This window comes from Microtus ochrogaster, chromosome 19 (genome assembly GCF_000317375.1).
Source record: "Microtus ochrogaster isolate Prairie Vole_2 chromosome 19, MicOch1.0, whole genome shotgun sequence".
Classification (NCBI taxonomy): domain Eukaryota; kingdom Metazoa; phylum Chordata; class Mammalia; order Rodentia; family Cricetidae; genus Microtus; species Microtus ochrogaster.
In genome coordinates this window covers 46924278-46942733 of record NC_022021.1, presented here as the reverse complement: position 1 = coordinate 46942733, position 18456 = coordinate 46924278, and the positions used below count along the sequence as shown (strand labels likewise).

Here is an 18456-nt window from a genome sequence, read left to right as displayed (position 1 = left end):
AGGAATAAGATATATAATACAAACCTCGATACTCTCTAGAAGAAAATAATATCTGTTTTATAAAATAACAAAAATCACAGAAGTTTTAAGCATCCTGTTTCTCCTCATAACTGCACTGTCAGCCAGGAACACTGAGCACCCGAATACAACCAGATGTGTCAAAACAGGCTAGAGACACAAAATGCAAAGCCTCGATACTTTCAGCAATGAGTTCGGAATATCTCAGTCACTTCCTGTAATGAGCCTGTGTTAGAATGGTCATATTGGGCTATAGTAATATAAGATGCATGACTGTAAAACATTTCCCCGTAGTTCCTTAATGTTGCACTGAGATTACCAGATAGTATAGAATTACCTAAGACTTAATATTGCATTTTATTTTAGTACACACACAGACACTCATTCTCTCTCTCATGTATGTGTGTGTGCGTGTGTGTTTACCATGCGATTCCCGAGATCAAACTCAGCTATTTGGGTTTAGCAGCAAGTGTCTTTATCAGCTGAGCCATCCGAGGTCCTCTCAGATGACCCATTTATAAGAACAATGCAGCCCTTTGTTTGCCAGTGTTTAATCCATTATTATTTTTCCACCCTTGGATGTAGTCATTTAAATAAAAATAAAATATTCATAGAATTCAACAAGACCTGTTTCCTGGGGATACATGAGAAACAAATAGTGTTGAAAAGAATTCTTAGCTTTATCTCTAGTAACACTAAATAAACAACACACTACAATCCTGCAGACACAAACACATGCCAGGAGAGCCGACCGGCTTGGTGTGTGCTCGTGGAGGGTGGCATTTGGCTCCTGTTATCAGGACAGTGTTTTGAAAACCACCCCACTGTTCAGACGTCACTGTTTTCCACGGTCAGTGTGAGCAGACCAAGGGTACCCCGCGTGGAGAGACTGAGATGCTTCGCTTTCTCAGTAAGAGCGTTGACTGCTGTGGACGACCTACATGTGACCTGTCATAGGTAGTCCTGGCGAAAGGAAGTGATGGCTGAAAAGGCAATTAGTCTCCTTGCCCTTGCAACATCTTATTCAAGGCCTAACAGTAACTACATGCCTGGAGCTCTCTGCATTTATTAGGATATGAAGTCAAGAAATGTTAAGAACATTCGTGACTTTCATTCCAACTTCCCCTTACTATGTTATCAAAGTACCCACTTTGTAGGCATTTGCAGCGACTGCACATGTATGACTTGTCACTCAAGAGTAACTTAAAAACATGATGCCCATTATCCCTTGATTGGTTACTTCTCATTTCGCTGTGATGGACTATGTAACATGATGAAACGTAAGTGAGACAGTCTTCATTCTGGCTCACAGTTCAAAGAACTACATTCCATCATGGATCATGACAGGGAAGCCTTGGTGGCAGGACCAGGAGGCCAGGTCATGCTGCACACACAGTCAAAAGGCAGAAAGTGAACAGAAAGTCGAGCTGGCTTATAAACCCATCCTGTCGCCCATTGCTTTGACTTTCTTCCTCCAGCAAGGCTCCACCTCTAAATATTCCACAACTTTCCCAAATGGTACCAGCAGCTCAAGACAATTGTCCAGACACATAAGACCATGGAAGAGATTTCATATTCAAAGCATACCAATCCTACATACTTGATATGGTTTCCCAAATAATAAGGACATTCTCGTCCATAATTCTTACCATCATAGTTACAAAAAAAAAAAATCAAGGGAATAACATTTGGTGGGTTGTCATGGAAACCCTGCAGCATCCTCAGTATGAAAAAAAATCACAGAAATCTGGTTCATTACTACGGAAGTCATGATACACTGCTTGGTCATAGGTTCATAGTAGGGTTCTTCACTGTCAAGGTGCAAGTTTTCCACATCCACTAAATAACTATTATCTTGATAAGTGAGAATGTCAATATCATGGTTGTCATCAAATACAGTTGATAAGTTGACCACCCAAGGAGCATGTTTATGTCATGGAGTTTTCAGTGCAATGTTGCCAAATCCCAACATTCTATTAGATTTTTCTGTCAATATTTTAGTTGGCCTTTTTGTTTCATTTTTTATTTTAATGTTAACATATGCTCATTAATTCTTATCTGACTCAATGCTCAATAATATGCTACTTCTTACCATCTCCTGGCAATCAATTTCTCCATTTCTGCAGGGAGCCCACTCCCAGATGGTCTCTGTGTCCTGCCAGATCATCATCCATCTTTGAACACCTCCTTCCTTTCTAAAACTAGCTCCTTCAATCTGACCTCACACCGCCTTTTCTTTATCCTAGAATTATCACTTCTCCTAGAAACACTGGCTTCCCACAGTGGAGACTTCTGTTTGTAAATAGTGTTTACTTTCCTGGAATGTAATACTTCTAGAACCCACAAACCCTGAGAGCCAGGAAAGGAGGAAATAAACACACCTGTGTCTTGCATGCTTCTCTTTACACACTTGCACACCTACTGTGTGCCTGTGTTAGCGTGTGTGCACATAATCAGCAGTGTGCAGATGCATAATTCCGTGAGAGTCCATGCTTTCATAGATGCGTATGCAAGTGAGAGACAGGGGACCACTGCGACCACAATTTAACTTTTATTTGTAAGTGGAGGCAGGGTCTCTACTGGCCTGGAATTCATCAAGTAGGCTAGACTTTCCAGGCAGTCAGCCAAGGCCCAGTGGTCCATTCATCTGACTCCAGTCCCCTAGTATGAGATTACAAGTGGATGCCACCACTCTGCCTTATCACATTGGTTCTGCAATTGAAGGCAGGCCCGACAGAGCCATCTCCCCAGCTCACAGCCCATGCGTCACACAGATGAGAAGCTAGATACTGTGTGACACTATGAGAATAGAAATGAACATATTGTACATTGGATGGTCTATATTCCATAAGATTATTTATAACAAGTTTTAAAATTCTGTTTAAATTTTTGTTTTAAACTATGGCTTGGTTTTCAGTAAAAATTAAATTATATGTATTTATAAACACAACATGATTTTATTATAAGTGTATACATTGAGGAATAGCTTCAAGCTATATAATCTGTGCATTACCTGACACAGTTATCAGTATTTGGTGCAAAAAGCATTTAAAATCCATTTTCAACTATTTTAAAGTACGTACTACAGTTATTAAAACACAATACAGTTATTAAAACTGCATTTAAGAAGCTGCACACTAGGTCTCTCCAAGTTATTCCTGCAGTCTAACTGAGATTGTGCCTACTTTGGCTAAGGTCTTTCCAGCACTTCTGCATCTTCCCAGCCTTATGGAGCCACCATTCTATTTTCTGCTACTTTGAACTGGTCATTTTTAGATCTACAAATAGGTGATATCCTTCAGTCTCTGTATTTCTGTGACTCTTCTGTTTAACTTAAGAGCGCGCCTGTAGCTTGCTGATCATTCCAACAGCTTATTAATAAACTCCCGGTTTACAACCTGTCAGCTCAGCTAAAGCTATATGCTAAACTGCAGCGGGCAGGAAATTTGTTGCTCAACATGATAAAACTATATTAAAGATTTATCCATGGTCATCACTTAAAAAGCAAAAGCTATATACGACTGTGGAAAATTAGCTGTGCATCAATCCCCTCCTTTGAAAGCTTTGGTCATTCTTACCTGGATAGCATATGGTTAAGGTAATTTGTGGCCACTTTGTCAATGAAGAAACTGATAATTACTAATAAGCCAGGAGCTAGATGACAAGTCCAGCGATAGGGACAGCAATATGATTGATTACGGAGTTGTCTTATTTTAAGACACTGGCAAATGAAAGGTGGATCTGATCTGAAACTCTAGCTCTAGTATTTAGCAATGTTCACATACACTAGCATTCTAGATGGAAAGGGTCAGCTTCTCTCCAGTAATTCCTTAGAGCATAGGACACTAGGCTATTATTAAATTGTTTAAAGCCTTTTTCCCCAAAATGTTATAAAAACCCAGAGATTCCAACACAGTGCGCAAAAAGCCTGGAACACTGGTTGGGGGGTTTATGAATATATTCCTCATTTTCCCTCCTAGGAGTCCCTGCCTGGCACACTTTCCTAAGAGAATAGACCGAGAAAAGAAGTTTTAGTGATCAGATCTTCTATTAACATAAATAAACACGAGGACGCCAAGCTCAGTCTCCAAGTGGCAACAGAAACAAATTTCATTTCTAAAGGTTAATATATTCTCTTCGCTTTCTGAGGCTTTTAACCCACACAATCACTGTGATACATGATAAACACAGGAGAAGAGGATATTTTATAAAACATGATAACTAGTAGATGCATCAACACCTGCTCACGCTAGAGGAAAGAGGTGCTTGCAGGCCTCAAGGGATGTCCCTGGCACTGTTGTCATCTGATGAAGAGAAAGCCAGGATGATGATGTCCAGGGAGTGGAGAGACCACATCCAGGAGGGAATGACTAACCGGAAATTAAAAAAGGGAGGTGATGACTCACATCCGGTCAGGTATCTAAGTGTCCTGGGGCCTGACCACTGAGGAAATGAACCCTGTTGATCCTGGTCAACAACTTTGCATGCATCTCTTTTCAGCTCCTTGACACGAAAAACAAAAGCTAAAATAAACAAATTAATAAATTGCACCTACCTGAATGAGAGACAGATCTTCAAGCTGTAATCTGAAGAGATAGTTCCTGCAAAATAAAACAGAGAGTACGTTACCTTTAATAGGTCCCAAAATGTCAAAGTCTATAAGCATCATGGGAATGACTGAAAAAAAAAAAACAGGTAATGATGTGGGAGACAAAATACCAGCCTGCTACTAATATGGCAAATAACTCTCTGAAACAGAATAAGAGCATCTGACTTCTCAGGGGATGTGCACTTGGGACTGGTAAGAGCTGTGGACTATGCAGCGTATATGCAGGAGGCAGACGTAAGCTCTAATTGCCTGTTAGGGTTGTTGTGAATTAGGAAGTGGCTGTGGGCACTTGACTCTGGAGATAAGTTTAATGTCAAGAGGATGAAACACAACTCTTCTTCGAGGGTCTACTCTTGCCTCTTGTCAGCATCCACTGGTTTGATTCTTAGGCCCTGACTCCAACCTGTGTCCCAGCATCTGTCTTGCTGATTGGGTTCAGCTTAGACGCACAAACTTATCAGTTTGACAAGGAAATTGAAACTGCCAATAATTTGATCAGCTTTGCAGCTCATATATGATACCGAAATCAGAGACAAGAAAACTACCAGTTCCAATAAGGGATGCCCAAGGAACACAGAAGAGCACAGACAAAGGAAAATATAAATATGATGTACAGCAGACTCTGAACTTATAGCTTTTGGGTGGTCTCTATAGCAAGTGATACTTCTGCCTCCAGATAAAATCATGAGAGCCTCAAAACATCAGGAAGAGGAGGCACTGTGGCAGTAGAAACCCCCTTAGAAGGGGTGACAGTCAATCCAAGTATTCCTCAACACCTCAGAAGAGGGCTGAACACAAAGGAAAGCCACCTTTAGATGCAGAAAGTCAGGAGATATAGAGAAGACAAAGGACAAAGAATGTAATTATAGCTTTGTTTAAGGTTACTTCTGTGGCATGAAGAGAGAAATAATCCAAACATCAATAAGAAACAAATGTAGGTAACTTTCACTGTTGGGGAAGGAAGGGTGGTATGTATATACAAACTGAGAACATACAGACGGCTCCAGGAATGGAGACAAGTGCCAGCCAAAGCAGGTCAAGGGCATAGTTTTGATAGCACCATTCCTGCAACAGTAGACAGAAACAGGTAGACAGAACACTGAGGAAGAAGCTATCCAGTTACACAGGTCCTGGTGGGGAGCAGGGACTGGGGCGATCGCAAGTGCTGAGTGCTACCAGGTTTTTCAAATGGTTTCTGAAAATTTTTTCTTCAAACCACAATTGTAACCTGTCCACTGTATTTCTTTTGTCTCTTCAATTTTTCTTTTGATATGCTATGGGAGAAAGTTCTAGAAACCTTGGTTAGCTTATGCCCCCATAGGCAACACCAGACTTGGAACATTTTTGAAGAAAGGGAGCACTTTAGGTGGTTACCACAAAGAGACCAGGTTTCCAAAAGTAATGTCATATGAAGGGGACAAAGGACATCCCACATGTGTGGAAAGAGAAGAGGACTATGGAAACATTCAGATTTTCTAAGTATGTGCTCCCATGTGGACACTGACAGCGTGACGGTCCTAGAAAGGAATCTACACCCAGTTGAGAACTTTAGACAAGACACTTACCAAAGGCAGGAGGGCTAAGTCCAGCCATACCACCCACATGGCCTCGCTAAGCCCATCCGCTCCCAAGGCACAGGATCTCCGACTTGGTGCCCTGACTGCAGAAGGCTTCCCTTCTATAAGTGCAGTGACCTTATGGGTTAGAAATGCTTGTACAAAAGCTATGACTGTGCAAGCAAACAAACTTGCCAAGAAAACTGAATGACTGTGTTCCAGTCTCCTTGCCTATAAAATGAAGTCAATAATCATCTTCCATCACTCCCTACACTTAGGGAAGTTTTAAGTCTAGACATAAAACACAAAACCATGATTGACCCATTGTAAGCATGCAATTGGCAGTCCAAATGTCTAATCCATTTTTGAGAGTGATTGAGAGCTCTCAGCGCATTAAAGTTCTCCGCATATGTTCCACTGTGTAGAGGAATGGAGGGGGGATCAACATCTGAGCACAGACAAAGCCAACAGACTCTGGCTGGCTCCCTGCTGAGTTGTTGGTAGGAAGGGGAGTGGTGCCATTGAGCATTCAGAGACATTGCCTGCTTCTCTTGTCATTGGTTCTGAGACCAGAAGCTTTTCTTTTCTGACTTAGTAGTCATTTCAAGAAATATGTTCAAGTAAATAACTTCAAGTATTAGTAAAGCTTTCAGACTGTCATAAACACAGACATCTTCATGTTCATAATACAGTACCAATCTCAGGGGACATCACAGAAAAATAGCCCCATACCCAAAGAAAAAGTGACAAAGTCCAGGGACATTAACAGATGCAGATAGCGGTACCCATTTGATACTCTGAAGCTCTGGGCACAATGGCTGGGAAGAAGAGTCCAGAACCCTTTCTCTATTTGAAGCAGGGATGAGAGGAGTGTACTGAGATCACCCACTACAGTCTCTGCCTCCAGGTTTCAGTGCTTTTCATAAAGGAAGGCACACATCTCAAAATGACCATCCACATCATTCTAAACAAATTCAAATGTCTAAACTCTATCTTGTCTGCTTCTCACCCATTGCTAGCCTTTCAACTCACCCCAACCCCTTTGAGACACTGCCAGCCAATTTCAATATCTGCTTCTTTTCAAAGCACCTGAGGACTATGGCTCCCTTCCCACCATCTCCTAGATAATTAATTTAAATAGCAGGGCTACTTGGCAAGCGATAAAAGGGGCGGAGAGGAGATGATGTCTCCTAGGAACATCACTCGAGTCTTTGTGAGTCCCGCCATCATCCCTACCTCTACTCTGCTGCCCTGAAAAAGCATCAAGGAAGACATGGCTTGTCCCTGGGTAGTACTTCTTGAGTTTTAACAGGGGCACTGAGGAGTCTTAACTCATTTTCAATCATGTCTTAATCTAAAGGGGAGCCATTGGCTACAAATCTTCTGGAAGCAAGCCAATAAGAACCAAACACCTCCTATTTGTAGAGGAGAAAGGCTCCACAAATGGAAAGATGCAGTACAAATAGTTCATGGTTGTAGATTCAGAGGAAAACCCTATCTTCACTTTTATCTGTGTCTTGTGGCCTTTCCAATCAATCATCCTAGTTCCTCTTCCTCACTTCACCTACACCAAACAGAGAGACAGGCAGCAGCCCTTAGGATGCGGTCAGCTCTCACCTCCAGTCAGCATCCACAGACACATGGACACATCACTATAAGATGATCAGGCCCCGGTGCTGCTCATGAAATGCATTTGTTTCCAGGCCATCGCCTTCACCTCTGTGCCTATGACCTGGCTCTGACATAAGTCTCTCCACCGGGAGAGCAGCTTGGTCTGAAAGATCTGATTACACAGAGCCCCCCTCCACCTTCCTGCTTTCTTAAGCTATTTTCCAAGCTGGCTGTCCACATCTGATGTCAGCAAGGACCAGACTCTGCACCTATGAAACCAGAGTCAAAACACACAGTCTGTCAGCCTACTCAAGTAACTGACAATCCTTTAGCTTTTATCTTTTTTGTTTTTGGAGATTAACCTATAGTTATACTTTTCTTTTCCTCCCCCCAGGCCTTCCCATGTACATCCCCTTGTTTTTGTCCAAATATGTAACATTGAACATTTTAGTTCTCTTCAACAACAATCCCCACCTATTTGAAAGATATTTTATAAGATGAATCCCAAGTGAGGTGCTGATGGGATTTCTTTAATCCCCTCCTCTGGACCAAAGGATCTGAAAAAACATTGTGGACCCTGCTAACCTCCAACTTCTTTTTCAAACTGCCTTTTTTCCCCCCAAGAACAGACTTAAGACTACTTTGGCTGCACAAAAATTCCATTCCAATCCGGCTGGGCAGCAAGAAGGACCTTAAATCTCTCAAGACAGCTTGATCTATTACAGTTTAGGTCAGTGACCTATGAAGTTAAAGGTTACAAAAAGAAAGAAAATCTTCTAAAAGGAATAAAAAATTGATACTCCCAGATGTTGGGCCACTCACACCCACCACAAAGTAAGATCTATGTCCCCTGCAAATGGCTGTTCTCCAGGGCGCTGCAGAGGAGGCATGCACTTTATCTTGCAATTGTGTGAACACAGAGGTGGGAAAACAATCTATGTGAGGTCCAGGAGAAAGGCCGCCACCCTCTCCATCATGAAAGAGTAATGTTTTGGGCTCCTAGCCAGGCAGAGATGCTAACCAAACGTTGCTCTTAGCATCTGTTTCTCTAATGGGGCAACTCATGAACAGCTCAAAGCATTAAGCAATCCCATTCATCTCCATAACACCTCTAGATGTAAACAGGTAGTAATGAGGACCGCGGTCATCCTTCAATAGAGACAGGCATTGGTACAAACGATTAAGATGTCAGATCGTCCTGTGTGTGGTGACACAGGTTAAGGGAGAACTATTCTAGTTCCATAGTTTCTTCTCATTATAGAAATAAGAGGCCAGAGTTTGCTAAGTGGTAAACTTGGTTTGATTTTTATTGTTATACTAGATAAAAATGTGGATTTGTATCTCCTTAGTATTTCTGGAGTAAAAGTAGACATTAGTTCCCAGGGTCTTGGAATAAAATTAGATATTGCACATTCAAATGCAATAAACCGGATCAGTTTATGAGTAACTGCTGTCGGAGGAGCCCATAGATGCAGACGACTGATTCAAATCTCAAAGCCCTTGCCTTTGACAGATGCCAAATGACAACGTTAAGGCCTGTTTATCCTTCTCACCATTCGAAGTCCAATTAGGTTCTCTCTGATTCTACTGGATTTTATGTCTTATTGGCTCTCAGATGGAGGAACTCATCATTGGGTCATATCTCATCCCCCAGTGGAACATTAGCAACAAATCAGAAAGCAGAACAATCCATTCTCTGAAGGAACCGCACAGTCCCCAACAGATGAAGCTGAATAGTGTCTTCATGGAACATACTATGATTCTGAAGCTGTTGAAGAAAAGGTTGAGCCATCAGGAGCATATTAACCAAATGACTCATTTCATCTAGAGACAGCGTAAAATGTAACTGTGACCTCCATTAATTAGGAAAGACACTGGTGTTTTAAGACGACATTCATCTAGAATAACTCAATTGGCCTCTGATGAATATGGCTATAAAGGCAAAGAAAGAAGTCTAAATTCTTATTTGAGGTGGTGAGGCAGAAGTTGTCTTGTAAGTGGGAAGACGGTGAGCGAGGGAAGAAGATATGGGCCTGGCACTGAGAAACACGGAGACTGGAAGGCAGATCCGTGCATGGAGGCTAACAACGGACACGGGGAGCTTTCGCTGTTTAGCAAACATTTAGACTGAAGCTGGTGCATTGCATATAAACAACCACGATAGGAGGGGGTCCGAGAAGGTACTATTAACTGAAACTTTGCCTGACCTGGACCCTAGAAGCTCAAATTTTCAATTATATTAAGAGATGTGAAGTTTTAAAAGAATGTAAGTCATTTGAAAGTTGAAGAACAATGGCAGGCATGCAATATGAAACATAAAATATTCCATAAAAATTAAACGTGAATCCTTAAGAGAGCAAACGTGGCCGGGCGGTGGTGGCGCACGCCTTTAATCCCAGCACTCGGGAGGCAGAGGCAGGCGGATCTCTGTTAGTTCGAGACCAGCCTGGTCTACAGAGCTAGTTCCAGGACAGGCTCCAAAGCCACAGAGAAACCCTGTCTCGAAAAACCAAAAAAAAAAAAAAAAAAAAAAAAAAAGAGAGAGCAAACGTGTTAACAAATGTAAGGAATATGAAGGAATTCAATGGCACAGCTCCCCAACCTGTTTAAAGTGGATATTTCAAACTCTTTCTGTTTACTGACTACAAGTTCATTCTAAACACCTGTATTATTATTATTTTTTTTGGTCTTAATCACATAGAAAACTTTTCTTCTTATACTTTATCACAGGCTCATTTAATTTTCTATTTAAAAAAGAGTATTTCAATTGAACCCTTAAAAGTGGCACATACTAGAAAAAAGTCTCAAAACATAAAACTTATGTTTAGCCACATCAATACCACACTGACATGTTTAAGTGAAAAGTTCATAAGCCACATGTAAACACATTGCGGTGGCAGGACACTTGCCTCGCATGTAATGGAGACAGACAGTAGGCTCCATTCTTGCAACTGGAAACAAAGTTCGAGGATAGAAACACAGTTAAGGGCTACACGACTTCCCAGAATGCTTAAGACGCTGAGTGCAATCTCTAGAACCAGTTCCCTAACAAGACAAGAAGGGAAAAACTAAGATCTTGTCAGTCATTGTAGTGCACACATGGGATTCCAGCCCTCGGAAGGTCAAGCTAGGATTGCCACATGCGTTTGCGGCCAGTCTGGCACACAAATCAAGGCTCTGTCCTGAAGACAACAAAAAGACAAAGAAGAACACAGTGAAACAAATCCACAATAGTTTTTTAAAATAACAATAAAAGGCTCAGAAATAGAGTAGTCTCTCACTTAGCAAGAATGAGGAGATAATGGTAGATTTCAATGCTTGCATTAGTAAACAGTTCAGAGAAACCTTTTCTGAGACACATATTTTGGACCAAAGTTACAAGGCAACACTGTTAGCAAATACTCCGGTCATATAGACTTTATTATGTTTTAATACAATTTGTAGACCTCGGGATGAGGTTTGGATGCCTCTGGTGCTGACTTAATAATACACCAGGGTCCATGCTGACTTCTCCTCCTATGTGATTTGTTATTTTCTGTTTTCCAGTTAATAGAGAAACCAATCACTTGGAACAATAGCAGCTAAATATTTCTGACTCCTTTAGCTTGTGAATTCCTAGCAATGTTCACCATTTTAATTACTTATATGGACAATTATTTTTCTGGGCTCTCTTCAGTTAGTAAAACTTGAGAATTTGTGCGCACACAGTTTTAACCAAGCAAGGCCTCATTGCTCATTCATGGGCATTCCCTTTCCCAGAGAACCCCACAGCAGTCCCGTTGGACCCTAGCTCTCAGATGCCCCATTCTCTTTGCTATCAATCACTGTTAAGCCCAATTCTGAAAAATGTCTCCTCCTGTTTCCTTTCCTATTTCTGTTCTGAGCTTCAGGTTGGATCTTATCTGACCACAACCCCAGCTATGGTCCGTCCTGACCCTGGCACATTTGGCACAGAGCGCGGTAGCAGCATCTCCTCTTGCAGAGATCTGAGCATGAGGAAACCAGGGGTGTCTCCCTGAAGTCAGCAAGACCTCTCCAGTGCCAGCTAGGACAGGATCTGAAGAGCCATGGAGTCTGGCAGACCTCCCAGGTCTACAAAGCCCAGGGGAGAGTCCTCGGCCTGTGTGAAAGATTGTCAAGCCCTATGTTAGAAGATCAAGTCCCGGCTCTGCCTTTGACCTGGGGCCTCACCCACAGTCACGTTCCTTTCTGAGTCCCTATGTGCAGCCTCATTCCAAGTTCTTCTTTCCCAGATGCAGGACATTCTGTAATTTCCCTGTGAGAATCCTTCTCTTGTCTACCGTCTACCCATGCTTGAAACATCTCCAGGATGGATGCCTTCCCAGTGCAGCCTTCCTTGCCCCAAGAACCATCAAATCCCTTATTACTAGTGTCTTCTCCAGGATGGATGCCTTCCCAGTGCAGCCTTCCTTGCCCCAAGAACCATCAAATCCCTTATTACTAGTGTCTTCTCCAGGATGGATGCCTTCCCAGTGCAGCCTTCCTTGCCCCAAGAACCATCAAATCCCTTATTACTAGTGTCTTCCGTGCCACCGAGTCTACTAACAAAGAAATGATTCCTTGTGACCTCATGTCCCTGCCGCCCTGCAAAGCCAAAAGTCAGGAATCTCTCTGAACCAGAGCTGGGGCAAGCACAGAGGATGCTTAGATTTGGAGTAATTGATCCTTAAGTATACTGATATTTAGTAAATAGAGGGCAAAGGATAACAAAGTTAGAAGACACACACACACACACAGTCCATAGGTCATAGCTGGGTATCTTTAAGAGGTGAGATTTAAAAAAAAAAAAAAAATGAGTCCACAGGTCAAGTTAATTAAACAGACAATGCAGAAAAAGAAAGGACCAGGTGAAAAGGGAATATGATTAAAGCTTGTTTGTTTATTTGTTTGCTTGGCTAGTTGGTTGGTGTTGTGTTTGTTTGTTGTGGACAAGACAAACATGTCTCTTGTTCAAAAGAGTGTGCCCTGGAAGAGTGAACGCAGACCAGGACAGGGATTGGGAAGTACAATTTTTTTAATTCTAACTCAATGTGGTGATTGTGTCTTCTCCCCCATTGAATGGGGTCCGACCTCACAATCATACTCAATTGGCTAGTGTGAGAGAAACTGGCACACAGGAAATGGAGGAGAAAAGGGAAAGGAGGCACTGCTCCAAGGAGAATAGAGACACCACACCAAACCACCAAATTCCTGGAAGAGAGACGGAAAAAGGTTTCGCTGGGTGGGCATGACTAAAACATTTAGATAGGACTCTTACAAGGTGAGGGAGATAAAAAAAAATTAATTTCCTGTCCTACACGTGGGTTTTTAGTAGAAACGATTCAAATCTGGTATTTCCCCAAACACCCATCTCTTTAAATAAACAACAACAGCAAACACACTCTTGTCTTCAATCTCTTCAAGACCTTGAGTCTCTCATTCTGTCTAGGAATAAAGAGTTATAATGGGGAGGGAAGGCCTGCATGGTGAGGGTTGACTCAATAAGCCAGAGTTAGGTTGCCAGCGCAGAGAATTATTATCCCAAGTATCTCAAGCTCAAGTCACCCTGAGATTAAATCCTCTATTGGCCTCAACAGTACAAAAACAAACAAACAAACAAACAAACAAACAAAAAAAAACCAATGAATTTGGCCACCTGCATGGTCTTAAACCCTGGACAGGAAAATGTAACAAAAAACTATGAGAACTGGTAACAATCCAAAAGACCACTCTCCCTAGACAAGCCCACATAAGACATTATCTAGACAACTACATCTCAGTAACAGTGCCCAGATAGAAGGCTTCAGACCTTGCCTCCCTGGAGCACCTGCCTGCAGCCAAGGGAGACAGACCCTATCTTATTTTAAACGAGACATTAAATGACGGCTCGCCTTAAGCCATGCTAATGAAGAAAAAGATCTTACGCACCAATGCACTCAATACCAGCTCCAAGGAGGAAATAGAAAGGAGACGAAAATGTAATTAAGTCTAGTAGTAAGGGTTCAGGTGAGGTCATATAACCAAAGGGGTAGCAATGAGCAGCCCTGTCCCTCTTTCCCTCTCAACTGCGTCTCCTAAGCCATAATCGATGAGAACACAGTATCTCTGTGGCCATGCCTTCCCTTCAGGTTTCTGTGCATCTTGGTGTCAATGCTTCTTGGATTCACTCCCAATCACTGATTTCATCCCCTTGGCGCATGTTACCTTTAATTTTTTTTTTTTCTCCTTATCTGATTATACTTTCTTTTTTTAAAATTTCTTATTTATTTATTAAAGATTTCTGTCCTTCCCCTCCACTGCCTCCCATTTCCCTCCCCCTTCCCCAACCAAGTCCCCCTCCCTCATCAGCCCAAAGAACAATCGGGGTTCCCTGCCCTGTTTGAAGTCCAAGGACTGCCCACCTCCATCCAGGTCTAGTAAGGTGAGCATCCAAACTGCCTAGGCTCCCCCAAAGCCAGTACGTGCAGTAGGATCAAAAACCCACTGCCATTGTTCTTGAGTTCTCAGTAGTCCTCACTGTCTGCTATGTTCAGCGAGTCCGGTTTTATCCCAGGCTTTTCCAGACCCAGGTCAGCTGGCCTTGGTGAGTTCCCGATAGAACATCCCCATTGTCTCAGTGTGTGGGTGCACCCCTCGCGGTACTGAGTTCCTTGCTCGTGCTCTCTCTCCTTCTGCTCCTGATTTGGACCTTGAGATTTCAGTCCGGTGCTCCAATGTGGGTCTCTGTCTCTGTCTCCTTTCATCACCTGATGAAGGTTAATATTCAGGAGCATGCCTATATGTTTTTCTTTGGGTTCTCCTTCTTATTTAGCTTCTCTAGGATCACTAATTATAGGCTCAATGTCCTTTATTTATGGCTAGAAACCAAATATGAGTGAGTACATCCCATGTTCCTCTTTTTGGGTCTGGCTTACCTCACTCAGGATAGTGTTTTCTATTTCCATCCATTTGCATGCATAAGCTCGACTAAAACACACCCTTCAAAACCAGGAAGCGGTGCGTCTGCTGGAAGCTGAACTGTGGATCCTATAAGCGTTTCTAGGTTTGCTTTTAATGATATGGTGCTTCCAGCAGGTTAAATCTCGGGTAAAAATTTTAAAGCAAAAACAGGGATTAACGCTATCTGAAGAACAGAGAACAGCATTAAGCAATCTTGGAAAAGTAAAGTTTATCTGAATCTAAAAGAGCCCTTCCCCCACACGCCGTGATGAGAAGTGGTAGAATATTTGTTTTGTGAGGAAAAAACTCAGTTTAACTAAATAAAAGCCTTTATTTATCACATTTTTACGAGAACAGGTGCTCTCTCAAAGCAATTCACTGTGAGGTCATTAGGGAGAAGCAGCGCCAAGGTCTTGGCTTCCAATGGGAACAAGGCAGAACCAACTCAAGGCAAACCATCAAAGCCACTGCCCAGTCTGGAAGGAACTGCAAGGTAGCTGCATTTTAAGGACATGCAGTTCAACCAACTATATACATCCTTTTCTTGCTTCAAAGAACAACTTATAAAAATGCCTCCCCAGCCACACACAGTGAAGAACTAAACTATTTGATGGTCTGTGATGACCAGGGCAGGAGTCTACGAATGTCCCATGCAAACCCAGAATTTCAATGCGTTTAAGAGTTTCAGCAGTTCTGAATATGTCAAGCAAATTCGACCAGAAGGAAAGTGTGGGACTCTTTCCTTGTTTGGATTTTCAGATTTATAAAGCTAAGCATGAGGAGAACAAATGGTCCAAGAAAACAGTGAAATTATTCAACAACTCCGCTCACTGTGATTGCTGAAGAAACTAAAGCCCTGTATTGGAAGCACTTGGTTTCCAAACCGAATTAATAACTATTTAGTTTTCTTATAAAAACATACAACACAAAACAAAAAGCTGGGCTTATTGGTAATCTATACCATTTTCTTTTTATTTATTTATTTTTAAAACAATCTTTTCTCCCCACCCTTGATCCACTCCTCAGAGCAGGTAAGGGTTCCCACGGGGCGTCAACAATGTCTGACATTTTCTGTGCAGGAATATAAAAACTCATCATCTGCTGTAGAGAGAAATGTTTGCTGATTAGGATGATGATTCAGGGGCTGGAATGATGGATCAAGTGTGTAAAATATACACCCATAAAGGGGTCCTGACATGATCCCAGGTGCACAGCTATGAGGGGGGGGATCTGCACTGAGGTTAGGTCTGTGGTGGGGGCATGGTTGGCTGATCCTCACATTAGATCAAGTGTATAAGGAGACCTACACAGACCTGGCATCTGTCTTCATGGTATAGTCAGAGTGTTACTGTTTTGCGGTAGATTTCCGGTAAAATTAAAAGCAAACATTTCCAGAAAAATAAATCATTGGTTTTGTCCTCAATATGATCTTTATCTGATGCACATATAAGGTGTCTGGGTCCCAATCTCACCACCTCCTCCACACAGATGACTGAGTCATGTAGACTGTGGATTGGTTTGGGATCACTAGCAGGGCCCTTTCTAACTGAAACACCACAGTTACGCGTATGCGCATCACACAGAAAACGGTAGGTAGAGAATAGGAGAGTCAGAAGGAAAACGTGGAAAGTAACTAATTGACAGTTTAGGAGACAAACGGAATTTAAAGGGAAAACATCAGAGAAACAAGACACACAGTGGACTGTGCTTCCATGTAGAAAGTTACTCTGAGGACAAATGACCAAACAGCCACGAAGGAACCTCCATTTCTTCCCCATTGTTCCACGGGGACGCTACAAGTGCTTTAACGATGCGCTCTTTCATGACCAGTGCCCTGCTACATTAAATGTAGCTAACTTCCAAACAACTGGACCACACATAATGCTGCGTGCAGCCAATCAGCTGTCATTTGCAACCACCACTAGAATCCAACACCCAGTCCAGATCCCCGGGACTCAGGATCAGCACTTGCTACCCCTTAGATTGAATCTCAGGCACCAAGAACGCACTTGGAAAAGAAAAATGTTTTCTCCCTCTCTCCCGTATGTCTCTACACTTCTACCCGCAGCAAACGGAAGCTGGGAGCTTGTGAAGTATGATCACTGCCGTTGCTTCCACAGTTAGCCACGCAGAAAACCCAAGCAATTGCGGATTCTTTTGCTTGATCTTCTTTTCGTCTTTCATCCATGAAGTTGATTTCAGTAGGTTTTGTGGCAAGAAGAATATAGCCGCCCGAAACAAATTATCCTGAGAATGAAAGCACATGGGAGCCGAGTAATTGTGTTTACTGAAAGGTGAACTGCGGCTGTCTCTGGAAGTGGTGATTTCCTCCTGTCTTCCTGCATGCTCCACATTCCCTTAAAAGGAAGATGGCCAAGTGTAATGGTTGCAGACACGAACATTATTAAATTTTTAAGATGCAGGAGCAAGGCAGGATTTGAACGCCAAGACATTTGAATTCACGTGAAAGTCACCATACACCTTGGAAACGGTAAATGAGCGAATCCTTCTAGAAACTGCATGGATTCCAAACCAAAGGTCTTCTGGCGCTAAAGAAGCACAAACTGCCTGAAGAAGTATTTTTTTTCTTCTGCTACACAATAAGCTCTCTTTATCAAAGAGTGCTAAAGATTTTTAAGTGACTTCGCTCTCGGGGACGTAGAGCATCACTGTTATAAAAGGAAACTGTCCCAGAAATGGTTCCATAATATCTACTGCTAACTGCGATCAAAATAAAGAGGCCTATTCTATTTTTCCACAGCTCATATTTTTAAACCGTTACTGGTTTATGAAAAAAAATGCACATGTTATCTAAACTTGTCTTGCTAGGTCATACCTTCCTATAAAGAACCCGGGGGCTGGGCTATTTTAAGGTTTTATAAGTGGTCAGACTCCCTCTCAAATGTCCTGAGCCTAATCCCACCAAATTTCCTAAATGAAATTCCTGCCCTCTTCCTTCAGGGTTCTTTGTCTGAAATGTGTATGAGCATGAACATGGCTTCCTCTGGAAAGCTCAGGGCTTCGTCAGCCAATGGACCGTGGACTTGCGGGGGGTGTGTTAATGTGGCAATGGCTTGTCATCGACTATTTCACTCATCCGCACAACAGCTTGAAGGGGTGAAAACTATTGTATCAATTTTAAAGATAAGAAAATAATGTTCAGAGCTTGGGAAGCCCAGTATACTCTTTCATTCCTCACTTATCAAGTACCCACAATGTATTAAAGATAGTTCTAGAATATAAGATACAGCCTGTATCCCTAGGGTATTCAGGATTTCAAAGCATACTTACTATAAAAATACCATGTTTTGCTCATCTGAAGTTCAGGTGTCATTGAGTATTTCATCTGTGCTCATTCTGGGTATCACCTTGCACTGCCCACTAGGGTGATTCGGGCACTGGTCCATTCTCTAGTGGAAGAACTGGGCCTGGAAAGCAATGCTATGAAGACCAGCAGAGCTGCTCAGAGAGGGATGGCCAAGGACAATGTCCCATTGAGCATCATCTCTCACTACTCTCTCACTACTGTACCCAGAGTGGGCACAGAAGACAGCCTGTCACAAATTTCAGGTCACTCTGAGGTTGTCTCACATCCTCTAAGAGAAGCTGGTATCTTGACCAAATGCCAAATTTTCCATGATGGTGAAGACTCTTGAGTCAAGCTAGTAGAAAGCCTTTTAAAAAGCTTTGAAAGAAGAGTGGGGGGGGGAGCTGCAGGATCAA

General features: G+C 42.3%; 1 protein-coding gene across 3 annotated transcripts in view; it reads right to left on the bottom strand.

Annotated features, from left to right (window-relative positions):
• Positions 1–18456, bottom strand: part of Sema5a (semaphorin 5A) — a 429658-nt gene that overhangs the window by 208353 nt on the left and 202849 nt on the right. For all 3 annotated transcript variants that reach the window (XM_013349712.2, XM_026783702.1, XM_026783703.1), the window contains one exon: positions 4574–4619. In XM_013349712.2, the coding sequence (XP_013205166.1) occupies positions 4574–4619 (46 nt within the window). The remainder of the gene's footprint in view (positions 1–4573; positions 4620–18456) is intronic.